Source organism: Nuphar pumila, chromosome 5 (assembly GCF_984573655.1).
Source record: "Nuphar pumila chromosome 5, dmNupPumi1.hap1.1, whole genome shotgun sequence".
Classification (NCBI taxonomy): Eukaryota; Viridiplantae; Streptophyta; class Magnoliopsida; order Nymphaeales; family Nymphaeaceae; genus Nuphar; species Nuphar pumila.
Genome location: NC_143253.1, coordinates 130,286,870 through 130,314,814, shown reverse-complemented (window position 1 = coordinate 130,314,814; position 27,945 = coordinate 130,286,870). Strand labels below are relative to the sequence as shown.

Genomic DNA, 27,945 nt, shown 5'->3' with positions numbered 1-27,945 from the left:
TTTGTAGCACAAAAGACTTTGTCATCCCCATATGTCTAAAATCCAACATTTTTCAAGTTTAGAAAGTTTTTGAAATTTTGAAAGTTTTACTTGTAAAGATTGTATCCTTGGCAAAATGAAAAGATTACAATTTCATAATAGAACTTTTGTTTCCTCTAGACCACTTGAATTAATACATTGGGGTCCTGCACCAATTATTTCAAAAGGTAGATATGCATATTATGTAATTTTTGTCAATGACTTTTCCAGGCATACTTGGATTTACTTCCTTAAGTATAAATCAGAGGTTTTTTCACACTTTCAAACATTTCATAAAATGGTTAAAAATAAACTTCAAAATGATATTTTTATTTTTCGCATTGATTCAGGAGGAGAATTTATGTCCAAAGAATTCAAAGACTATCTCAACTTATATGACATCACACATCAAAGATCTTGTCCACACACACCACAACAAAATGACTTAGCCGAACGTAAACATCGACACATCGTGGAAACCACTAGGACTTTATTAATAGCAAATCAAGTTCCAAAAGAATTTTGGATAGAAGTTGCCCTAACTGCTACCTATCTTATTAATCGAATGTCATATTCTTCTTTGTAAAATATAACTCCAATTGAAAAACTTGTTAACTTATCTCTTTATTATTCTAGATTAAGAATCTTTGGATGCAAGTGTTTTGTTTTCACCAACAAGAATGACAAACTCTTTCCTCGTCTGATTCCTTGTGCTTTCTTAGGATATGTCGATAATAAAAAAGGCTATAGGTGTTTTGATTTCCAAAATGAAAAATTATATGTATCAAGAAATGTATCTTTCCTAGAAAAATAAAGTTTTTTTGAATTTGAAAAACCCAAGAAAGTCACTGAATATTCATTTTTAATATATTTGACTTTAAAATCTAATGAATGTGATTTTGACAATGATCAAAGTACTATTGATTTTGAACATAATGTTGATAATGAAGAGCAAACCCATAGGCACATTAGTCTACAATATTCAAGACATAGAGAGTCAAATCTTCCATGTGCATTAGAAAAATATTTTGAAGTACCAATCAGAAAGGTCACCAGAATTTCTAGACCTCTTGACAATTTTGTATCATACAAATCTTTTTCACCCAAATACAAGGCATTTATTGCATTAATACAATCATATGTAAAACTGGCATCATATTCTCAAGTCAAAAATCATATAGAATGGGTAGAAGCCATGAAGGCAAAATTAGACGCATTAGAAAAGGTTAACACGATTATTCAAGATATTTCTCTAGGTAAGAAACCTATAGGTCATCGATGAGTTTACAAAGACAAAACTAAGAGTGATAGAACTCTTGAAAGGTATAAAGCCCAATTAGTGGCCAAAAGGTATGCCCAAGAATATAGCATCGATTATGAAGAAACTTTTGCCCCAGTTACTCGTATGACCATTGTCAGAACATTAATAACCTTAGCCTTCATTAGAAAATAGCTCATATTTCATATGGATGTCAAAAATGTTTTTTCTCAATGAAAATCTAGTTGAAAAAATGTACATGGAAGCCCCACCAGGTATTAGTATTCCTAAGGCTAAAGCTCTTTGTTTAGAAAAAGCTCTTTATGGTCTTAAACAAGCACCAAAAGCCTGGTATGACAGATTTAGTCATGTTATGCTTGATATTGGTATTCAATCTTGTTTGACTGACACTCTTTGTTTATTAAGAATTATGATGCAGGAATTATTGTTCTTCTTTATGTGAATGATATGATCATCACTTGAGGCAACAAACAGAGAGTTTCAAACATCAAAAAAACTTCTTAAAACTCATTTTGAAATGATTGACTTAAGTTTATTAAGATATTTTTTAGAAATTGAAGTTGCTTATTCCCCTCGTGGGTATTTAATATCTATCTAAATTTGCCTTTGATATTGCTTTCAGGTCTGGAATTACAGATGATGAGAAAGTGGACACTCCAGAAGTTGTCAACACTAAAATGAGAATTGATGATGGAGAACCTCTTGATGATCACACTCCTTACAGACAGCTTATCAGAGCATTTTCTTATCTCTCCATTACTACGCCAGATATAGCACACGTTGTACACACAACTAACCAATTTCAACATGCTCTCATCTCTGTTCACATGAGAGCAGTTTTGTGTATTATTAGATACATAAAGTTCTCTATTTCACGAGGCTTCTTTTTGTCTGCTTCATCGTCATTAGATTTAATTGCCTATATTGATACTGACTGGGGAGGTGGTCCCAATAATAGACACTCAACCACTAGTTTTTGTGTTTTCTTAGGTGAATCCTTAATTTCGTGGAGATGCAAAAAGCAACAGAAGGTCTCTCTCCTCCACCAAAACTGAATATAGAGCAATGGGCACCACGACAATGGAAGTAGTTTAGCTCAAAAATATGCTCGCTGACATGGGAGCTGAAGCAACACAAGCTTCAAGAATGTGTTGTGACAACAAGAGTGCGATCTATATTGCCAGCAACCGGTCATTTCATGAACGCACCAAACATATTAAAATGGACTGTAACTATGTAAGGGAGGAATATCTACGTGGAACCATTGATCTACCATATATTACATCAGAATATCAATTAGCAAACTTCTTCATCAAACCTCTTGTTGTTCCCAGATTTCACTTCCTCTTAAACAAACTTTCACTCATTGTACCGTAAGTTTGAGGGGGAGTGTTAAAATATAAAATGTAGCATATATAATATATATAATAATAATATAATATAATATTATTATTTTATTTTCTTTCTTTTTTTATTTTTTGTTTTATTATCTAGTTCATTTTGAACTAGATTTTATAATTTAGTCAAGTCCCAACTAGGACTTGACTAGGATATAGTCGTTGGACCTAGTCCAACGACTATATTTAGAGTCGTTGGACTAGGTCCAACGACTCTCAAGGAGAGCTCTATCTCTCTCCCACTTGTATAAATAGGGTGATCCCCCTCAATAATGGATCAATGTTTTTTAAGCATTTCTTGTGAAGAAATAAAGATTTATTATTTTAGTGTATTCTTCCATTTTTACCCTTTTATGGGTTGTGTTTGAGGTGTCTCCAATAAATACACACATATGCAATATCTTTAAGAGAATACATTATCTTGAGCTACTCCCAAGCCTTGTTTAAATGTTCGAATTTGGCAAGGCTAGAGCATTTTTTAACATCCACACTACTAATAAGCCAAGACATGATCGTGGCATGTATCATTCTCCATTCTTCACTTCTTCTCATAATTGGTAAAGGCTTTGGTCTTTTGACTTTCGGTTAGTGAAACCTCTTTTTCACCTACCATGGTGAGAACTAGCTTGGGTTTCGGATCTAACCCATCTACTAGTCCCCACATCCTTTTTCCTCAAATAAGGTGATTTTAAAATAGAAGCCCATGTTGCATAGTTAAAATCATTAAGTTTCACGGGTTTAATGGTGACATTTTCATAGCCATCCATTTTACAAAGAATGGGTACAGAGAAGAAGAGAGAAGACAAAGGAGAAAAGAAAAAGAAAAACATGAGCACTCCACCAATATCACGCAAGCACTTGCATCCTTTAATAATGCATGATCGCAATCCACAAGAACTTGCACAATCAAGATCTCATGAACACTCCACTGTCTCAATCAAGAACACTCGAATGAGAATAAAAAAGAGACTTTCTATGATACCATATAAAGATTCAAAGAGTCTTTAATCACAAATCAAGAGTCCACCAACTTCAACTCGAGTGGATAACCACAAAAGTGTTCTCTAAGGAACACACTAGCAAATACCACAAAGGGAACCACAAAAGCATGGTTGTACGTATTGTACCATATCGTACGATACAAATCGTTAGTTTTGTGTTTTGTGATACAATACACACTTGTATCGCGATACGAGTGTGTATCATATCTGTATCGGGTGTATTGTACGATACAATATGTATTGTACGATATAGTGTTGGCATAATTAAAAAATGCCGAAATTTGTCTTTTTTTATTTTGGGTTTAAAAGGCCTCTCGAAGGCCAAGTAATCCATATGGCTAGAGCCCATTAGAAGGGAACCTACGTACCCTAAGTTTTGTGAGATAGATTTGGGGGGCCGATTCGTGCACAAGAGATATGGCTTTTGCGATTTTATCAAGAGTGCATTTCTACCATTTTTTCACTCAAGGAAGTAGGTTAAACTGTTAAGGTACAAAATCTCTATTCTTGGTTTCTTATTGAATGTTTTGGGGAAAATGTGTGTTTTGTGCTTCTTATTTTTTGCTTCTTATTGAGTTTTCTAATTTGTTTTGTATCATTTTAGATCCTTCAATGTCGTCTTCACGTTCATGTCATATTAGAGAAGATCCTACATGGCAATACTGCAAAAGCATTGATGATGTACCACGACTAGGGTTACCATTGAATTTGAGATGTTTGTTTTGTGGTGTTATTATTAGAGGTAGGCTTTATAGATTTAAGCAACATATCACAGGTCAAGATCAAAATGTACATCCATGTGATTCTTTATTTATTTCTGCAACTTTTCGTGTTGACGTTGTTATTGAAATAGAAGAAATTTAAAGAACAAGAATTTTGCAAAAATGCAAAGATGAAGGACTTCCAACCATTGTTCAAGATTCTAAAGATGATGATGACCCACTTGCCAAAAAAATGGAGAGGAATTTTTAAGGTGTCTTTTACACACAACACAAAAAGACCATCGAGCGACAATTGGATGCAGAACTGAGGAAATACTGTCCTAATGTTTGACAAAAGCTTTAGAAGATAGTTTAATTTTATGTCTTTATAGTTTAAAACTTTAGAAATGAAGATTGGCATGTAAGACGTTGGTTAAATGTAACATTTTTAGTTATCATGAACTCTTATTGGTTAAATGTAAGGCTTTAATTGTGCTTAAAATGTAAATTATGTAGTTGTCTTTTATTTACATTGTCAGTTATCAGTTGCATGGTTTGTTATTAATTTAAATTATGTTGTTGCCTTCATATGTGAATTTATGGTTGTATTTTGTACAATTCATCATTGTTTTATGTGATATAATTTTTTTATAATTTATGCTACATTTTTCTGATTTTTCTAGGTTTTTTTGAAATTTTTTATTAAAAATTTATGATATGTTTATGATACGATATGATGTTACTTTGGGCCCGACCGATATGAGTAACAATACAATACTTACAACCTTGTACAAAAGTGTTCCCTAAGGAACACACTCACAAATCCCATGAAGGGGATACAAACAATAAAGCACACAATATAAAATATATATTTTATTCAAAGAAACAAGTGTGCAAAAGCAAACATTACAAAAGGGAGAACACCAGTATTTATACACAATAAAGCGAAGAGAGAGCTTAAAGAGAGAGAGAGAGCACTAGAGTTGAGAGAGGGACCCCCCAATGGCAAGATTTCTAGCCGTTGAGAGCAATTCAAATTAAGTTGACTTCTAAACGTTGGGACCAAGTCAACTAGTTTGACTTAGTCCCATATATATATATATATATATATATATATATATATATATATATATATATATATATATATATATATTACAATCAAAATACATATACATATAATATGTAAAAAGTATGAATATACATATATGTATATACTATACTGTATACACAAATATGTATACATACAATTTAACATTTACAGCTGTTGATTTTAAATTGCCAAAAACACCTGCTCTGGTATCGAGATCCGGCAATCCAAATACCAGATCCCCACTAAATGAACGAATCATGTAGATTACATCCATGGATTAAGATTTACTAAAAGACAAAAAATAAAACAGATTTGCTAAGTAGTTTACACACAAAACAATTGTAGCAAATATATGAAAATATATATGGTGCTATTAAAGGCGCAGAACTATTGAGTATAAATCACCTTTTTTCATATTTTTTGGGTTTTTTTGGTAGATCAAATCAGACCTTATGGATGTGATCTACAAGGCTTGTCCAGTAGAAAATGACTTTTGAATCATGTCATTGTGACACCTAGGCAGGTTTTTTAAGAGCTTCAAAAATCAACTGCCAACAATGCACAAAAATTTCATGACTCAAAAAATCATACTTCTAGATCAAAATTACATGATAGGTTTGATCCCCAGCAAACAAACCATGTTGACCACATCTATGTGGTCAGATTGAATCGATAAAGCTTCAAACCTATCATTTCCAATTCAATAGTTTTGTGCCTTCAATAGCGTCAAATATTAACCCATAGCCATCCATCTCTCTCTCTCTCTCTCTCTCTCTATATATATATATATATATATATAGAGAGAGAGAGAGAGAGAGAGAGTATTTGGTACTCTCATGGACAAAGAACCCCCTAGTTGAAACTCATAGTGGAAGATCGCTTTGACCAAATCTAACCTCATGGTATGGTCAAAATAGTAGGAATCAACTCTTGGATCATATTTTTTCGACCTAAAAATATAATTTTATGAGGGTTAAAAAATTGGTAGGCCATTGATTTTTCAACCCCTGCAAAATTTTACATACACATTGGCATAATATGATTCAAGCACCTATTTACACTAAAGTGCAAAAACATTAAAAATTAAAAATATTACAGTTTTTTGCTAAGGAGTTCCTTACCCAGGAGAGTAGCAAACATTATCCCATACATATAAGGGTAATTGGTCCATCCTACGAAGGTGGGGAATGAACCATTTTATTTCTTCATTGTTTTATCATATATTTTGTAAATCAACCTTACAAATGTGATCTCTATGGCTCATTTAGAAAGAAACATGCATTAGATTAGCTACTTACTGTGTTCAAGCAGGTTTTTAAAGAAATACAAACATCAATGGCCCATACTGCACCAAAACTTTACAACAAAAGAAAATAATTAATGGGTTAAATATCAGAAAAGCCATAGTGACAAGCTAAAATCAATAGAGACTTTTTCATCATACTCTCCAACATCCTCACAATTAGGATAAGTAAAGTTCAAACCAGCTACAGTAACCTCGCTAGCAAGCCTGAGCTTCTTATAAAGCTTGATATGCTCAGCACTTTTAGCATTCATCATTGCAGATGAAAAATGGCAATGGCTTCATATTTCAGCATATTAGCAATAAGTTTTGAAAGAAAAAATAATATGTTCATAATGGAAATATATGCATTATATCTAGAAATAAAGGAATGGAAAGACGAGAACTAACTCATAATCAAGATTCAATATTTCTCCATATCTCTCAGATAACGACATGATAATCTGCACTTTCTCAAACCATCTAGGATCACTCACTGCAAATACCAGCCTTCCAAGACCTAGATGTAAAATACAGCACAAGACCACAAAATCCATGAGTAAATTGACACAAGATGATAAAAACAGCTGCAAGTAATGAATTACCAAATCCAGAAGAACGTATCAGCAGAACAGAATATTGACAGGACCAGCAGTCAGGTAACATTTAAACAAAAAGGTAAAGTAGAATTGAAACCCAATGAACTGTTAAATTATGTATATATAAATATATATACATATACTTATATATATATACATTCGTATATATATATAAGTATATATACGTATATATACATAATAATATAGCTTTTTCCTGTTTTGTATAAACCAAAAACCCGATAGGGGTGTTTTGGTAATTCCACATGTACTTTTTTCTTTTTTACCTTTTTCCCTTTTTCCCCTTTTTCTTTTTCCTTTTTAATTTTTTTGTTTTACTTTTTGGAACCATAAAGGGGCCCCACCTATCTAGTCGTTGGGGCCCCAACAGTCATATTTATGACCGTTGGGGCTCCCATAGACTAGAAGGGAGCCCCCTTTATGGTCCTCCTTTAATGCTTTCCTTCTCTATAAAAAGAGGAGGTTCCCCCTTGTAAACGTATGGGTTTTACACCCTTCTCTTCCTTTCTTCAATAATATCCAACTTATGACTTTAAGTCATTTTCTATATTTGAGAGTTTTGTGTGTGCACATTTGGTGTTTGTGTTCGTGGCTCTAGTGATCACTCTTAAAGAGTGCCTTTTGCTCTATTGGTGCTTCCGCCTCTTTTCATTACATGGTATCAGAGCTTGGTTGGTGATTGGGCTTTTCTTTGGAACGTGTGCCTCTCAATTTTTGAAGAAAGGAAGGACTTTTGGTGCCGATGGAACGTGACTCTAAAGTGGAGCTTTCTTTTAAGCTAAATGGGTCCAACTATCTCATGTGGGCCTCCGCTATGGAAAATCATCTTAGAGGTAAGAAACTTTGGGGTTTTGTTATGGGAACTACTCCCGAACCCTCTCTTGTTCTCACCAAAATCGAAAATGAAGTTGAAAAGGCTTTAGATGGCGATGAGCGCATCAAAGCTATTAATGATCATCAATCCAAAATTGAGGATTGGGAAAGTAACCATGCCAAAAATTTTGGCATGTTTATGAATAATGTAGACCTTAAAAATTATGCTAATATTGCCAAATTTAGAAGGGCCAATGAGGCTTGGTTTTTCTTTAAGGGTATGTATACCCAAAAGGATCTTGCTCGACAATTTTTTTGTCAAGAAAAAATCCGTTTCACCAAACAAATGGATATGAGTGTCCGGGGCTATTTTAGTTATCTAACTCCTCTTTGGGATGAACTTGCTCTTCTTAAGCCTAAGTGGGTGGCCCCGGAAGATATTGAATTAAGAAGAGAACAAATTGAAAAGGAACATTTTTTCCAATTTCTTCATGGTCTTCGCCCGGAATTTGAACAAGGGCATCTCTTCTTCATAGAAGCAAAGCCCTACCTATTGAAGATGCACTTGCCGAGATATGTCAAGAAGAAACTCGACTTAGCTTGAGCATTAAGAGTGATGAAGTTTTGGCCGTTACTAGGCCCGGATCGAATGTTAAAGCATATAGACCTCCCCATTTTAACAAAAAAAGTAATGTGCCTAGAAAGGGAATAATATGTCATTATTGTAATGAACTGGGACACATTAGACCGGTTTGTCCAAAACTCAAAGGAAAGGTTGTCGTGGTTGGGGAAAATTCTCCAAAGAAGGGAGAAAGTACCAAAGAAGGAGATATCAAAGAAACTCTAAATCACATCTCCGAAGTTCTCCAACATCTTCTCAAGACTTCTCCTTCAACATCCGGAGCCTCCATCGCCTACTCTTCATCACCTCCAGGTATGTGGATACTAGACTCCGGTGCTTCTTTTCATATGACATCTCATAAAAACTCTCTTTCAAATGTTTTTTCTGAACCCATATCCTCTTGTGTTTCAACGGCCGATGGTACATCATTAAAAATTAAAAGTATTGGAACACTTGATTTTAAAAACTTTTTCACGTCTAAAGTAAGAATCGTTCCTAAAATTAATTTAAACCTTTTTTTTGTTTCTTAAATCACCGATCATGGATGTCAAGTCTCTTTCTCACCTAAAGATTGCACCGTGCAGGATCTCCAGTCAGGGAAGCTGATTGGGCAAGGCCATAGAAGGGGTGACCTCTACTTTATGGATTTTTTGACTCTTCCATCTAAGTCATCTTGCAATCTTGTTAAAGACAAAAGTATTGGAATATGGCATGAGAGACTTGGCCATCCAAATTTTGTAAAAATGTCTCTTTTTCCGTTTTTGAACAATACTTGTAAAGACAATTACATGACTTGTAAAGATTGCATTTTTGGGAAATCTAAAGCTACTCGATTTCCTCAAAGAAGTTTCTTTACCACTCGGCCATTTGAACTTATTCATTCCGATGTGTGGGGACCTTCTTCTATTTTGTCTAAAGGAGTTTTTTCGTATTATGTGGTCTTTATAGATGACTTCACTCGATTTACGTGGATTTACTTCCTAAGTCGCAAATCCGAAGTTTTCTCCTTCTTTAAAGAATTTCATGCAATGGTTAAAAATCAATTTTTGGGAAATCTATCTATTCTTAGGTCCGATTCGGGAGGCGAATATATGTTCAATGATTTTCAAAGCTATTTAAAATAAAATGGAATTTGTCACCAACGTTCTTGCCCCAACACTCTGCAACAAAATGGTCTTGCGGAAAGAAAGCATAGACACATAATAGAAACTACAAGAACGTTATTAATTTCAAGAAATATTCCAAAATCCTTTTGGGCCGAAGCAGTTTTAACCTCTACATATCTTATCAATAGAACTCCTTCATCCTCTTTGAAAAATCTTTCTCCATTTGAAAAACTTTACAATATGTCTCCCGATTATAAAAGACTAAGAATTTTTGGATGTAAATGTTTTGTTCTAACTCACAAAAATGATAAACTTTCTCCTAGGGCTATTGAATGTATCTTTTTGGGATATGGCGAAAAACAAAAAGGTTATCGATGTTTTGACATACTTAAGAACAAACTTTATATCTCTAAAGATGTCACATTCCTTGAAGAGGAAAATGGTTTTTCGCACCAACCAAATGAAAATATTGATTATTCCTTTCTATTTGACTTGTTGCCTCAAGAAAACATCATAGATGATCACATTGATCCTAGTGAATCCCTTAACGAAGATCATTTTGAACATCCAAGTGATGATCAAAATTTAGAAGAAAATGTTTCAAGACAAATTCAAGTCTACTCTAGAAGGAATGAAAGAAATCCTCCTTGTGCCCTTGAAATTTTTTTCCAAAGTGAGTCAATCGAAGAAACCTCTCAAAGAAGATCAAATTGGATTTCCAAAATACCAAATAGATTTGTTTCGTATGATTTCTTTTCTCCTAACTTTCGAGCATGCCTACTTGCTCTTCACTCCTTTCATGAACCATCTCATTATGGGGTAGATTATGATGAAACTTTTGCCCCAGTTGCTCGAATGACTAGTGTTCGAGCTCTTATTGCTATAGCCTCCGTTAAAAAATGGTCAATCTTTCAACTTGATGTCAAAAATGCCTTTTTGAATGGTAATTTAAATGAAGAAGTTTATATGGAACTGCCTCCAGGTATGAACTTAAATGAAAAAAATTTGAAATTAAAAAAGGCTTTATATGGACTTAAGCAAGCTCCTAAAGCTTGGTATGATAGGTTTAGTAATGTATTAATCAATTTAGGATTTTCTTCTTGCTATACTGACATTGCTCTTTTTGTTAAAAGGACAGGTGACTCCATTATTATGCTTCTGCTGTATGTTGATGATATGATTATCACTGGGAATGACAAAAAGGGAGTAAATGATGTTAAGTCTATGTTAAAAGATACTTTTGATATGTCTGATCTTGGTTATTTGAGATATTTTTTAGGAATTGAAGTGGCTTATTCTGCGCGAGGATACATCTTATCTCAAATGAAGTTAGCTGCAAAAATTTGTACCAAATCAGGAATATCTGATGAAAAGAAAGTTGAGACTCCCGAAGTTATCAATTCGAAACTAAGACTTGAAGATGGTGTTCTTCTTGAAGATCCAACCCCCTACCGTCAATTAATTGGATCCCTCACCTATCTATCCATCACCCGTCCAAACATAGCTCATGCAGTTCATGCAACAAGCCAGTTTCAGCACGCACCTACTACGGTTCATATGGCGGCCATAATGAGAATTGTGCGATACATCAAAAATACCATCTCTAAGGGACTCTTCTTATCCTCTTCCTCATCTCTTGAATTGACTGTTTTTACTGATGCTGACTGGGGAGGAAATCCCAATGATCGTATCTCAATTACGGGTCTTTGCATTTTTTTAGGAGAATCTCTCATCTCATGGAGATGCAAGAAGCAGCAGAAGATCTCATTATCATCTACTGAAGCTGAATATCGGGCTATGACGATGACAACTATGGAAATTGTGTGGCTCAGAAGTCTCTTTGGTGACATGGGCGTTCCCATTTCCACTCCCACCAAGCTCTCTTGTGATAACAAGAGTGCGATATACATTGCCAGCAATCACACCTTTCATGAGCGGATCAAGCATATCGAAATGGATTGTCATTATGTTCGAGACGAATATCTCAAAGGGACCATCACATTGCCATATGTCACTTCAGAGTATCAACTGGCTGACTTCTTCACCAAGGCGCTCCCAACTCCACGATTCATGTTTCTTCTTGGCAAACTTTCAGTCTTTTCCCCGTAAAGTTTGAGGGGGCATGTTAAATTATGTATATATAAATATATATATACATATACTTATATATATATATATACATTCATATATATATAAGTATATATATGTATATATGTATATATACATAATAATATAGCTTTTTCCTGTTTTGTATAAACCAAAAACCCGATAGGGGTGTTTTGGTAATTCCACATGTACTTTTTTCTTTTTTACCTTTTTCCCCTTTTTCTTTTTCCTTTTTAATTTTTTTGTTTTACTTTTTGGAACCATAAAGGGGCCCCACTTATCTAGTCGTTGGGGCCTCAACAGTCATATTTATGACCGTTGGGGCTCCCAACGACTAGAAGGGAGCCCCCTTTATGGTCCTCCTTTAATGTTTTCCTCCTCTATAAAAAGAGGAGGTTCCCCCTTGTAAACGTATGGGTTTTACACCCTTCTCTTCCTTTCTTCAATAATATCCAACTTATGACTTTAAGTCATTTTTCTAAATTTGAGAGTTTTGTGTGTGCACATTTGGTGTTTGTGTTCGTGGCTCTAGTGATCACTCTTAAAGCGTGACTTTTGCTCTATTGGTGCTTCCGCCTCTTTTCATTACATGAACCTGAGGAGTATATTGGTAGGCTTAATTGCTATCCATCATTTTACTTAGAAACTTTAAAGTCACAGGTAAACTCTGCCATGAAATAACACCAAACAAAGCAGATCAAGATCCTTATTAAAAAGATATATTTACATCTCTCCAAAATGAAATCTAAGTTGATGATGTTCCTTCAAGTTCTAAGACAGAAAAATTACTGGAATTATGGAATACAAGTGGTTCTTATATGATGATAATCTAGTTTATTTTTTCATCGACGAACAGGACCCCAAAACCAAAAGTACCCACCTATGTTTTCAACGGTGGTATGGGATTGTTTATGGAGGAGATAAAAGATGTGGGGGTTGAAATTGATGTTCAGATAATTACAAATGATGCACCAGTTTTTAAGTTGTCAGATCCGCTAGAAAACAAATGGTTCGATAATGAACCCACAAATGCACACTTAAGGTGCTAATACACAAACCCACTAAGGGGCAACCAAGAGCACATAAAGTGCAAAACCCATAAACCCACAAAGGGGTTAAGCCAAAAGGCTAAAAGAATATATTTTTATTATGAGAAATAGGGTAAAAGCCCTTTTACAATGGAGCTAAAGCTCCCACAAGAATTCAAATACAAAGGAGAGGACCCCCTTTTATAGGGGTTACATTGAGGGCCTTGGAGGGGCTCCAATGTAGTCGTTGGAGCCCCTCCAACGGTCACAAATGTGACCGTTGGAGGGGTCCAACGTCTACATTGCCCCCCCCCCCCAAGGTGGTACGAATATCAAAAGGAATAAAAAAAATAAAGAAAAAGAAAAAAAGTACAATCATATTCCCAATGGAATATGCATAAAATGGAAATGACAAAAATACCCTTTAGGGTATTACAAGATATATATATATATATATATTCATATATATATATATTCATATATATATATATATATATATATATAGATATGTATATATATGTATCTATATATACGAATATATATATATATATATACAAAAGGAATTACGGTTACATTTTAACACCCTCCCTTAAACTTTGTATGGGGAAACAAAAAGTTTGAAGAAATCCGAGAGGAAGAATCTCAAGGCTTCAAGAGTCTTCAATAGGAATGACATTGAAATTTGCAAATGTCTTCCTCCAATTGTCTTTAATGGTGAGCACCTTCCATGATCTATCTAAGGTACTTTTTTTCATCTCATTTTTCAAGATCCTGTGGAACAAACCAAAAAAAGTCCAAGTAAAAGATATCTTTGCACTTTAATCAAGTGGAATACCAAAAACAATTCAGGTCGGCGATATGAACCAAAAAAGAAAATCATTCTGGGTCTTCCACATGAATCCTTCTCATCCAATCATTTATATCCAATGTCATGTCCTCGGTGAGGTTCAAAGCATTCATATCCTTTCCTATCAAAAAACAACAATGACGCAAAAATATATTCTATGTATTTCAATAAATGCTTAATTAACTTATTTAAAGCACAGGATCCATCAGAACAAGATAATTACTTATGCATACAAAATGTTTTCAGAAGACCAACTTTCAAAAGTCATATACTCGACAATAAGTAAAAGTGAGAAAATTTTTAAATGTATACGAAAATGTATAAAAAGAATGCTTAATGCATTCATACGGTCCAAAAATGATTAAACAAGAACCCCCAATGGAGAATATCGAAATAGTCCACGAAGGAATAACATAAAGAGCCTTCAAAGATGCAACACATAAGAAAATATATGAATCTTAATTGAGTGAGGGATTAAAAAGACATTGTAAGCACATGCATGTGATATTATGCAATGAAATGAATCAACACTAAAAAAGTCATTTAATGAACATGCTTCGATCATACTTAAATCAAGTATATTACTTGAGCTTAAAAACGAGAAAAACAAGTGTTATTGAACTAAGCAATTCTCTTGAGGGAGATTTCACAAAGGAAATGCTCAAGAGTATATGATAAAAAAGTGTATAAAACATAAGAGTTCAAAAGCTTTACGTTTAAATCAATCAAAATATATTCTTTGATTCAAAAAACATGTCCACACAACAATTGTGCTATAAAATGAACATGAATTATAAAATATCATATCAAAAAACCAAATTTCAAATTCTCATAAATATGAAATTTTGTAAATCTCAACAATAGTTCATCCACTATCAGCAATCACCTTATTAAAACTCCAAAACCCTCAAATCAAGTGTATAAGCGACTAAAAAAAGAACAAACGCCAACATGGACTAAAAATCACACATAAAAATATAAATAAACAACTTTTGTCTATATATAATAATACTTGAAATGAGTGTATCAACGACTAGAACAAGAGTATAAATGCCAACATAGACTAAAAATCACACATAAAAATGTGAATAAACAACTTTTGTCAACATATAATGACACTCTAAATCAAGTATGTTTAGCTACTAGAACAAGAGTACAAAGTCAACCATGGGCTAAAACACACACTAAGGTGTGACAATGCATCTCTTGTCTACATAAAATGACACTTGAAATTAGTGTATCAGTTACTAGAACAAGGACACAAAAGCCAACCATGGGCTAATATCATACACAATGGTGTGAAACAACAATCCTTGTCTACATGACGCTCAAAACAAGTGTGTTTAGCTACTAGACTAAGAGAACAAAGCTAACATATTTCTTGTCTACATATGATGACACTTAGATAAGAGGCATAAGAGGAGAAAACACTTGAGGTAAGAAAGCTTGTAATGAAAATACAATTAAAAAACATCATTTTTTTTTCAATATACCACGAAACACTATGGTTTCAAAACTTAGACATCCATCACAGGTATACATAATTAAAAGCATCCATAAAAATCAACGGTCAAAAAACAAATGAGTGGCACACTCATAATCAGAGATCACATAACAAACCATTTAGAGTCAAACTACAAGTTGACAATCTAAAATAACATAACACGAGGTGTACATAACTCATCTCAACAAACATCTCTGATATAACAATAACAAGGCCATAAAGGATTGATGCATCATATGACAACTTGTGATGGACAACATAAGAGAGCCATAAAAGGCAAAGAATACTCTTTAAAAAACAACATTCTTTTGAATACACAATGCTATGTGAAAGAACCATTTTGGAATAATCAAGACTAAAAACCAAGCTTTAATATTCCTTGATTGTAATGAGATATGCGGAAACATAAAAAAATTGTTGTAAGCACTTACAATGTCCTACAATGGACAAATAAAAGAGTCAATAGCAAAGTCCACTAAAGGACAATACATACACAAGCCTTGAGAAAGGCACTAAAATATAAAAGCTTCTTTAAAGAGTATTCAAGCAAGCACTAATACTTTCACAAAAGATGTGCACAAAGGCACTCAAACACTACTTGAACAAATACGTACAAAGATGTAAAATAATGCAAACATGCACAAAGGCATGTATCAAAAATCTATTGAAAGGAAGAGAAGAGTTTGAGACTCTCAAGCATTAATTATGCAATTATATGCTCAACAAGTGCAATTCAATGTGAGAAAATGAGAACATATTACGGCCAACGTAGGCATCTTTTAATAGAAGTGATATAAGAGGTTTGGAAATCTCATGTGAAAAATACAAACAAACAGGCTATGTCACAGGGATTCGGCCAATCAGGTGCCACACCCGCGTCGACGCGACGCGATGCGGATGCGCGTGCGGCACCCGGTGTGGTCAACCCGACTCTGGGTGCAGTCAACGCACCCAGGGTCATTTATGTCCAACTTTTGGACTTGAAAAAAAAGAGGCCCGCTGAAATGGGCATGACAGCCAGAAAACTTAGGAACTGGTTTGTCAACATGGCGAGTTTCGAGACACAACTCTTCAACTTTCTTTACGGCAACCACATGCCATTGCCAACTACCAAGGAGTCTCTTGTCTAAATTGTTTCTTTGAGTCAAGCTCAGGCTCAACCTGCGAAGGTGCCTAGTTCAACAAGAATCGATTGACAACGGTAAATAGATCGGTTCCTTCTAGCGGCAAGTGTCACTCGCCAAGCTTCTTTTGTCTCTTGAGTTGCTTCATGGTCGAAGGGAAATGATCCTCATCGAAATCTGCAGAGGGAATTGCGGTGGGGAGATACCTCCATCTCTTGGACAGGATGTTGGTCCTCACCGCAACTTTGATGGGGAGTGAATCAGGCAATGCATTGATACACTTGGTGGCTTTCTTCATCATTCTCACCTTTTACTGAAAATCTGACACCTCTCGTAGTTGATGAGAGCTTACTTTTCATGAAAATCTGGATGGTCTCAGAGAACAACCATACTGTATCCTGAAAATTGAAGAGAGCACATATGGTTCTGTTAAAATAGAGGGTTCAGGAAGGCAAAAGGGTAATGATGCCCATGTTGGCTCGTACAGATTGCAGTCCACTGTACCTGCCTGCAAATATTAAATCAGATTTTGATTTCCTTCGAGATATGCACTGGGCTGGAGGTTACGTACTACAAAAATTAATACAAAATATCTAAAGCCAATGAGCCGCCAGATTTTGGGGCAGGATGTAATGATCATGGACAATACATCCTTTCTTCAGGGATGACCAGCTTGGTTACCATTCTAAAGTAGCTCAGTTACGGAACCAAGAGAGAATAACTAAAAGAGTCGGATGGAAAACCAAGCATATATGTCCTGGCCAGGGGGAAAATGGGGTCTCGCCTCGTTTGCACCGGTGTTCGTATCTTATTTGGTTCTTTTACATGTAATCAGATATCCATCAAATCCTGATATTTGTCTGATTCAATAGAAAAAAATTAAAACCATATATGCATCCAGCAGTGCTCGATTAAACTATTAAACTCGGCTCAGACCAGTAGAGCTTAATGAAGAAACTCGATTAAGCTTGGTTAATATATATATTACATTTTTTGCCCATGCCGCACCCCCGCACCCGGGTTTTTTGGAAGTGCCGAATCCCCGCACCCATGTGACATAGCAAACAGGTTTATAAACTTGCACCATTAGAAGAAAATTCAAACTAATGAAATCTTGTATACCAAAAGATCTTACAATATGAAATTTTAATACTTACCACAAAAACTTTTCAAGATTCTTTAAATCAACCAAAAACATTGAAGGACCTTTACAATCCTTCTTTTCACAAGGATCGCGGAATTCTCACAAATAGTTATCATTAACAAGAACCACTTAAGACTTAATTCAAATGTGAGAAATTTACATTCAAGAATTACCAAATTCATATATTAATTTTTTGCAAAAAGTGCACTAAGACACACAAACAAGAGAGGACCTCAAAACAAATTAGGTTTCATATGAGAGTCAAGAGTATTAAGCAAAAACCAATGATACTCATTTAGCAAGAAAACATATATAATTTTAGAAGTTAACTTATAAGTCAATCATGAAACAACTATGCAAAAATCATCAATCTTACATAATTGAAGACAATTTTGAAAAACATAAATTGCCATTATATGTGATGGGTAATCGATGAATGCGTAGAGAAGTATGTGAATTATCACAATCCTTCATATACTAAAATTTTCAATCTCAATCAAACTTTCTTTAAGAGATTCCTACACATATAAAAGAATTTTATCACAACCATGTATGTTTATTCATGTAAAAATCTCTATATAAAAAAAATATTTGTGCATAAACACAATGATAAAAACAAGAAGTGCGCACAAAGGCACAAGGAGAACTCTCACAAGTGCACAAAGGCAAGGATACACATGCACAAAGACATGGAAAATATGAACTTCAAGCTTTTAATACTTGAAGTCAATAATAATAGAAAACTCCTAAAGCCATACACGAGTTCAAGTATGATTGACATTAAATTAAAAAAATATGATATATGACCCATTTTTGAGCAATCATATATCTAGAAAACAAACAAGTTTACCAATTTTAAAAAGAAATATTTTAAAACATGCGAACAAGTGAAATGTGATATGTGAAAAGTAAGGGTTCTCAAATACATCAAGGATCTGCTTTAAGCCCTTTCCTATTTGTTGTAGTGATGGATGAGCTTACGAGATCAATTCAAGAAAATGTGTCGTGGTGTATGTTGTTTGTTGATGATATTGTTTTGATTGATGAGTCTAGAGCTGGGGTTAATGCTAAGTTAGAATTATGGAGACAGACATTGGAAGCAAGAGGCTTTAAGTTGAGTAAGAGTATGACAAAATATATGAAATGTCGGTTTAGTAAGCAACGAAGTAGTGATGGGAGTGTAGTGAAGCTTGGTGAGCAAGAAATACGGGTGAATGATTGTTTCAAATATTTGGGATCTATCATTCAAAAGTATGGAGAAATTGATGGAGATGTAAATCATAGGATAAAGGTTGGGTGGATGAAATGGAAAAGTGCAAGTGGAGTGTTATGCGATCGTAGAATGCCATTGCGGTTGAAGGGAAAGTTTTATAGGACGACTATTAGGCCCGCTTTACTATATGGTACGGAATGTTGGGCTGCCAAGAGACATCATATTCAAAAAATCAGTGTAGCTGAGATGCGTATGCTTAGATAGATGTGTGGAAATACAATAAAAGATAAGATTCGGAACGAGGAGATACGTAAGAAGGTAGGTGTTTCACCCATTGAAAATAAGACGAGAGAGAATCATTTACGATGGTTTGGACATATTCGGCGAAGGCCTAATGATGCTCCAGTTAGAAGGATGGAGAAATGGGAAAATATATTAGTTAAAAGAGGTCGGGGTAGGCCTAGGAAGACATGGATGGAGATGATAGGAAAGGATATGAATGCTTTGAACCTCACCGAAGACATGGCATTGGATAGAAATGATTGGAGGAGAAGGATTCATGTGGAAGATCCAGAATGATTTTCTTTTTTGGTTCATATCGCTGACCCCAATTGTTTTGGGATGAAGGCATAGTTGTTGTTGTTGTTGTTGTTGTTGTTGTTGTTGTAAATGTTCTCAAATACCACAAACACTAAATGTGCAAAATACATTTTATTTTCATAATGATAAAGAAAACACATGCAAGAAAATAGTTTCATAATGCACAATACTTTAAGAAAAGGGATACATACCGAATAACTTCAAGAAAGAAAAGAAAAATAATGAATACTTCACCATTCTTTGAAGTTTCTTGAGTGACATGCCTTCCAATGCACCAAAAGACAACCCGATAATGACCTTGCTCTGATACCATGTTAGAAAACAAAGGGTTCGATAATGAACCCACAAATGCATACTTAAGGTGCAAATACACAAACCCACTAAGGGGCAACCAAGAGCACATAAAGTACAAAACTCATAAACCCACAAAGGGGTTAAGCCAAAAGGCTAAAAGAATATATCTTTATTATGAGAAATAGGGTAAAAACCTTTTTACAATAGAGCTAAAGCTCCCACAAGAATTCAATACAAAGGAGAGAACCCCCTTTTATAGGGGTTACATTGAGGGCCTTGATGGGGCTCCATTGTAGTCCTTGGAGCCCCTCCAACAGTCACATTTGTGACTGTTGGAGGGGTCCGACGCCTACATTGCCCCCCCCCCCAAGGTGGTACGAATATCAAAAAGAATAAAAGAAAGAAAGGAAAAAGAAAAAGAAAAAAAGTACAATCATATTCCTAATGGAATATGCGTAAAATGGAAATGACAAAAATACCTTTTTAGGGTATTACAAGAATATATATATATATATATATATATAGATAGATACAAAAGGAATTACGGTTACATTTTAACAAGATCTCCATCATGGTTCTTGTCCCTTCACCTTTTAATGCTTCTAATTAAGATAAACAGTATCTACACAAGCTACAAGTGTACAAGGTTGGAAGATCTCCGTTCCCAAAAGAAAAAAATACTTTTCATCATTGTACCCCATTTCATTACTATCAAACTAGATGACAAGTGCCCCTTGTTTGCCAAGAGATTAGTTGGACATAAATGAGGTAGCAACAACGAACATGTTCTGTTATCCAATTGTTTCATACCCTACATACTCCAGCAAGGAAAAAAGTATAATATATTTATAAAAAGAAAAAAAAGGAAAACTAGTGAGCCAACACTATGATTCTTGAGCCTGATAGTGTACCAAGAAGGTGGATTGACAAATAAGTGAACAAATAGCTTGGTTCCAGGGTGCACATTATACAAGTACACAATCATTTCTTGAACATAGACCTCTCATGTCAAAAATGGCAATTCTATATGTATAGTTAGATAAGGATGAGTAGACGACCATTTAAACATATTGGAGTGCTTTGGCAGTTCTTGCTTCATAATATCATATTCATGTTTGCAACTTTGCATTAATATTCCAAAACCCAATAGCAAAGCTAAAAAATCTTTAAAATGCAAAAAGGAATTTAAAATTATCAACCCATTCCATTAACATAACATGAAAAAGCTAAAAAAAGTTAAAGTGCTCTAAGAATATGGCTAATAAAATTGCATTCAACACAAATACTATTACAATGATCTCAAATTCAATTTCAAAGTAGCTCACACTAGAATAAAATATGCATAACAATATGGAAAATCCACAGTTCCATCTATGAGGAATTCCATACACACAATCGGTCAATAAAAATTACATATAGAAGGCTGAAATCAAGCTGGCAGAATAAGCTAAAGCTAGCCACATAACCAGGAAGAAGACTTACCTACAGTACCTAATACTTTCTCTACTTGTGCCTTAACTGTTGAGCTGACATGAACCACAAGGTAAGCAGATGCAACCTGAAAATACCAGAACATCTCAGGAGGTGTGGTTAGGTGATGGCCCGAGTACTCGGGCTACCTGCATTAGTGATTTTTCTGTGTAAAACACAGAAAATCGCTACATGCATAGCATTTTTATGTGTTTTGTGTGGCCCAAGTACCTTACAAAGTACTCGAGCCCGATCACTGGATCTGCTCCAACATCTCAGTGAATATCAACAACCAAAAATGTGTATGTTTTGTATCAAGTTAATCAGATTGAGAAGGAGAAGATAGACATACATTTTGAACCCAGTACCACTCGATGCAATTGACATCAGGAATTGCTACTTCAAGATGAAGATCTTCCTCACATTCACTTGCATTTAATCTCTCAAGTTTAACAGAGTCACATGCAAATATTAACAAGGTTTCTGAACACACTTTGTCTCCATAATGTACAAAATCAGTATAAACAATCACCTCTCGACCCTTGGCCTCCTGGCAACAAGAAAATGTTTACATGCAGAATTATTTTCTTCACTATCTAATAAACGCACAAATTATAGAAGCAACACAGCTTGTTCTTGCATATTTCTACTGTTCTCCAAATTGACCCCATGGGTATAACAAAGAATAACACGAACACATAAATGTGTCAGCTAATGGAATGACCATGAAATTAATCAGCAACTTTCAGGAGCTACATTAGGTAAAATAGCCTTGCCTGAAAAGGTAAAATGCTAAAAGTTATAGAAGAAAATTTATTCCACTATAGCATGAAAGAAACAACATAACCAAAATGTGAGCAACTAAAGCTGATAGCAAAATAACCTAAAAGACAGATGGTGAGACTTTGAAAGTTGCAGAAATATGCAACTCAAAGTATGCATAATAACTGTTGCACCTTAGAGCATAGCGGCCAAAAGTGAAACTATAGAGAATTTCTTAGGTCAAACATGACAGTTTATAATGTCTTATCTTAGCCAAGAGCTCCCACATTCCAAATTCCACCATCAGCTACCGCTCTTAGCGACTATTAAAGAAAATTAAAAATATAATTCTATTTTTCACTGGTTGCTTTTTGCCGGTGCACTATCACCACATTTTTCTCCCCCCTCCCTCTCAATCTTCATCTATTTACTTCATAATGTTTTATTCTTGTTTGGATTTTTTCCCTATTATTCCATCTCATCAACCAGTTAAAATCAATATTGAATCATAACTTCAATGCCACAATGTTTTAACTATGACACTACAATCCAGGGAAAGCTAAAAACAGGTGAATTTAAATGGCAGCTCATAGGTTCCCATATTTTCAACAAAGGATAATATCAACAGTTTTCATGTTAAAATAAATAATAAAAAGGAGTAAGATGGACTTATAAACATACAAGTTAGTTAAAAAAAGAAAACAACCACAATAGGCATAAGCCAGTCTCCAGCCCCAAGAGGTCAAGCATCCAAAGATACATCAACAAAAATACCAAGAGAGGAAACAAAATAAAATAAGAAAAATATATTACTACATGACTCTCAGCAAAGACTAAGATGGCATTTAGAAGTTGAAGCCGTTCATAACCCTAAGCAAAAAACATTTGTTTGAAAAACAAAAAAGCCGTTCATAACCCATATTGGTGTGCCTATGTGTTATTAAAATGTGTATCAAGTATCAACACAATCACACACACACACCCAAAAGAAAACAAACAAAATAAAAACCAATCATCAATCCTTAGTCCAACTACCTCAGTTCAGCTTCATGGGTCTTTTGTGTTCATCCTTCAACTCATATCACATCATCCTTTCGTATTAAAGCTGTGACAAGCCACCATAGAGGATGCCTAAACCATCTAAAGCTCACTCATCATTTTTGTTTTATTCTGTCTAATATATTAGTAAGCTATCCCACTTGCACCTTTTAGCCCTATGCACCGTCACTTTGTCTAGCCACTTGGTTGTTGACCAGTCAACACAATATGGAAGTGTTGGTTTTCAATAAAGATGGGTAGGAATGCCCCTTTAGTTGGGCAGGCACTAGCTTATAGCATAAAATCTACCTAGCTTATCACGTATTTTACTAACCCTCAAACTTCCTTTTCCTATGGTATTCCTTAAAAAATCCAGCTTTATATATGTGTCTTCCCCAGTATGGGTAGTGAGTAATATATCACATGCAATGAACAAAAACCATAAAATCTCTTTGTAAGTAGAGGATATCGTCTCTAACTAACACAAGCATGGCTTAAAGCATATCCTTGATGTAGCCCAACCTTTATTAGGAAGATGCAGTTTGATCATGCATATATTTTGCATCTTATACATATATTTCTATGCATGATCCATCGAAACAATGCATTAAAAACTCATTCTTATCAATGTTTTTGAGAAACTGCGTTGAAATTAAAAATAAAGATAAAATCGCATATTTAAACCCTTCCCTACATTTTTCAGTGTTTTGATTAGTTTAAGATTCTTTAGCTTGTAGTATAATTAGTTTAGGAATTGTCAACTAGTATTTTACTTTGTTTAGAATTGCCTTTTTATGAAATACGTTTTTCTAGAGGTGGTCATTTGAAATTCTTGAAAATTTAATGGAGTTTTTAGAAAATTGTGTTTTGACCTAATTAATTAGTATAAAAACATCCTTTTTAGCAGAGGAGAGCATCTTTTCCTCTAGAAAAAAATGCAGCCTTTTCTCCCTCTTCCTCATTTTTGTTCCCAACCGGTTCTCCCTGTTATTCTTCCTCTTTCTCCCCCCATTCTCTTCTCGCTTCTAACCCCTTCTGGCGTCGGTTCTTATTGTTCCCATCGTCAGAGGCACGTGCAGCTCGGAGGAAAGATCGTTTCTTCTTCTCAACCCCTTTGTTGGGATCGGCCGCGAGGTATGTTCCTTCTCCCCTGTTTCTTTACTTGTTTTGCACGTAGTTTAGGTTTAATTTGTTTGATTGCATTCATGAAAATATTTTAGCATCACACTCGGTACACTTTCTTTTCAGCAATCTTGCTTCATATAGAGTAGTGATTCATGATTTACGTTTCCTGCATATTAGAATAGGCAATCGCTGCATCGTAGAATAGTTCTCTTACTCTTTTTATTTTCGTTTATTCTAGTTGAATAGTCATGGTTTAGAAGACGCAGCCTGTAATCGATTATTTTATTTATTTGAGCCACCAAACTGACCTGCATGAGATTCCCTTCATGCAGGCCGGTCTAGTTTGTGCACTGGTACACGACCAACGTTCAACAAATATTTTTGAGAAGTCTGGTTCCACGTAGAACATAAGCTGCATTATTTTGTTTAGTGGACGCGGCCACGATAATTTTTATTGTATTTTTTTTTGTCAGCGTGGCTCGTTATTCTGAACCAGATTGTGCGTGATTAACACTGGTTAATTTCTTTCGGCCAACAAGGTTCATTCCAGCTGCGTCAGCAATCTGTTTCTTTTTTAGAATGTTTAGCTGGTTTCAAATTCTTTTAAGTTGTGTTGGTAAGTAGGTAGTCGGATTGATTTCATGTTTTCATGGTTAATTAGTTAATTTATTATTGCTGAGTTGATTAATTAGATTTGTTCTCAGTCTTGTTAATTTGGTTAGATCAGAACTTTTACTTTTATGTTTTGTAGTTAGGCACGTAGTTAGTTTAATTCTGTCTTGGTTATTTTGTTGATTTAGGATTTCTTAGTGGTAGAGATTCAACATTTTTTTTGGTTTATATTCACATAGTTTTTTTTCGTAAGTGCATAGTCCATTTAACGTTTTAGCTTTGGTTGATTATCTTCCGTTCACTAGTTAGATTAGGTTTCTTTTAATATTTGATGGTACTCATTAGTTGGATTGTTTAATGTGAGGTTGTTAAGTAGTATTTCATAATTAGACAGTGTAGCCAATTTTGAGTTGTCTGATATTTATTTAGTCAAAACGTGTTTAGTTGTCTTGTAATGAGTTAGTATTTGTTAATTCCTTTCAAGTTAGTCAGTTATTTCGTAGTTTGTTGCAAATCTTTAATTTGTTACATGTCACGTTGTTTGTTCTTAATTAGTTAGTTTTATATTTGTTACAAAGTAGTAGTTGTTAGCACAGTTGTTATTAAGTCAGTTTCTTTATTATTACGTGTTAGTTAGTTTGTTATAGGTTGTTAAGATTAGTTTGTTAGAATCTTACTTTCTTGATTTTTTTGATATAACTAACATTGTATTTTTTTGTCTAGTTTTTCGTTGTCTTGTTTTCGTTTTGTGTTTGTATTTTGCAGGGAAGCGGTTGTCCGTGTGATAGGCTCTCAAAAGTGCCCCGGAAGAGCCCTCTGAGGTCCCCAAAAGGTCCCCTGAAAAGGCCCTTCGAGCCCCTCAGAGAGCCCTTAGAAGAGCCAAGACATTTAAATATGAATAAAATATTAGTAGCTCTTGAATTCAAAGGGAAGTAGTGAAGAGATCTCAAGCAGCTGAAGACCTTTTTCCTTTTTTTTAGATTAAGGTCATTTATTTATTTTAAATTTGAGTTTGTAATAAGGTCATTTATTATTCTTTTTGAGCCCTCTGCAAGAGAGTAATTCATTGTAATAGCTAGTTACTTTTACTTATTTATTTTTAAAAGGCAATAAAGCTTGTCATTTTGTGGAATACAAAGTTTCTTCTCTCGTTCTCTGAGTTCGACCCGGATCTCACCCTAGTGTGAGCCGGTTTTTATTATTTGGTGTTCGGCTTTCACAAACGTTTTTATCAAAAATATCTTTTAAAAATCTATCTCATAAAACTTACACCACAATTCTCTCAACACATATTTTTAAAGTAGTTTCATCCCTATCATACATCCTAAATACCATTTTTTCCTACTTGTTGGCAAGATTAGCATTTTCAAAACTTCATCGTATGTTTTCTCTATATCAATAAAAGACATGTTTTCTCTATATCAATAAAAGACAGGTAAGCTTTCTCCTACTCTAAAATTTTCAGGAAGTCACCACAACAAGAAAGTTTGTCTTGTCAATCTTTTTGTCATGGTGCCAATTAGGTTCCCAAAGCATGCAGTTCTCTTCCTAGTTGTTGCATCACTTTTGCCAAAGTTGCATAATGACTCATAAACTATATAGTAAAAAAATGCACAGCTATTAGGCCTAGGGTAACTCCCTAGCATCCAAGGGTCATCTGGGCATCCATTGAAGTACAATCCCTAGAAAAATTAATATAGTAATAATCCATAGTCAACTAAAAGGGCCTAGGTTACCTAAACTACGGTCTAGTTTGTACAAAAATATAAAAAGTAACAAGGCATGGCCAACTAACAAATGGCCTATGTTGCATAAATCATGCCTAGGTCAACTAGGATGGTAACATTCCCTCTTTGCACTACATAACTTGTAAGTTAGATCTTTGAAACATTGGGAAAAATAAAAAAATTTGCTCAGGTGGAGCACCATTGGTTGATTAATGTTCATGTCTAAGACTTCAAAGCTTTGGTCAAGCCTAGGATTGGAACTAAATAAACCATTGTTGAGCACAACATAACAGAACTTCCATTTGAATTATATTTAATAATTGATAAATGTATCTAGTAGGGGTCTATCTAGTTAAAATTTGACCTACAAGGCTACAACACACACACACAGTCGACTGAACGGAGCTTGTGCCTTGAAAGATCAAGACAACCAAGTTAGAAAGCTTATCCCAAGTTTCGACTATCTACCCTAAATGCTGATTTCATACAGAGTCAGCCAAAACATCAGATGAATAAGACCATGAAGCTTGTCTCTGAAGTGGGATGTGTAGAGTGCCTCCACATACTTCCTTCAATGTGTGTGTGTGTGTGTGTATATATATATATGTGTGTGTGTGTGTGTGTGTGTGTGTGTGTGTGTGTGTGTGTGTGTGTGTGTGTGTGTGTGTGCATACAAAGAGAGCAACATAGAGAGAGAGAGGGTTTAGGATTAACTATCCCAAAAATACTTAGTGATAAAAAATCCTCTGATCATTAAATTAGGCAGTTTATCTTCCATCCCATATAATTATAAGGTATGATTTAAAGCATAAATTTGTTGAATTAGATATATGGCAATTCTACATCTATATTAAACATGTTTATGGGGCAAAATGATGAAAACAAATGAAAATTTTAGAAACTTAGTGACTACAAGGGTCGCTTGCCCCAATTCTGCCTGTCTTAACAATTGTCACATTTCTAGGTGTCTATCTTTTCTTGCACTCAAAATATTGTTAAACAATTTAATTAACCATGTGGTCCCATCTTTTTATGAAAACCTTGTAAGGAAATGAGTTCCTTCAAAGATGTTCACTCAATCACCAAGAGTGGACGCTCAAGAGAGTTCCACCAAAATACCAAAATGAACACTCAAAGAACCACAAATGGGTTCACTCACAAACACCGACTAAAGGGAAATAAAAACAAGAGATAAAAAATAATGATTTTATTTATCTCAACATATGCAAGATGCATTACATTGAAGTGGGGCTTTGCCCATATTTATACACAAGTGAAGGAGGCCATAGAGAGTCGTTGGGACCCCAACGGTTCCCTATGTTGACTAGTCAACATGTGTTGAGTAGTTCACATACAACCAAAAAAATAAAGAAACTAAAAGAAACTATTCCTAGTTACATTACATATGACAATATATAAATAAAT

At 34.6% G+C, this 27,945-nt stretch overlaps 1 protein-coding gene across 1 annotated transcript in view; it reads right to left on the bottom strand.

Moving 5' to 3' along the window:
• LOC149838721 (putative ubiquitin-like-specific protease 2B) overlaps positions 1-27,945 on the bottom strand; it is a 65,862-nt gene that overhangs the window by 23,186 nt on the left and 14,731 nt on the right. The window contains exons 5-7 of the mRNA XM_090006765.1: positions 21,609-21,806; positions 21,269-21,344; positions 7,180-7,288 (exon numbers count right to left, since the gene is read on the bottom strand). Coding sequence (XP_089862891.1) covers positions 7,180-7,288; positions 21,269-21,344; positions 21,609-21,806 — 383 coding nt within the window. The remainder of the gene's footprint in view (positions 1-7,179; positions 7,289-21,268; positions 21,345-21,608; positions 21,807-27,945) is intronic.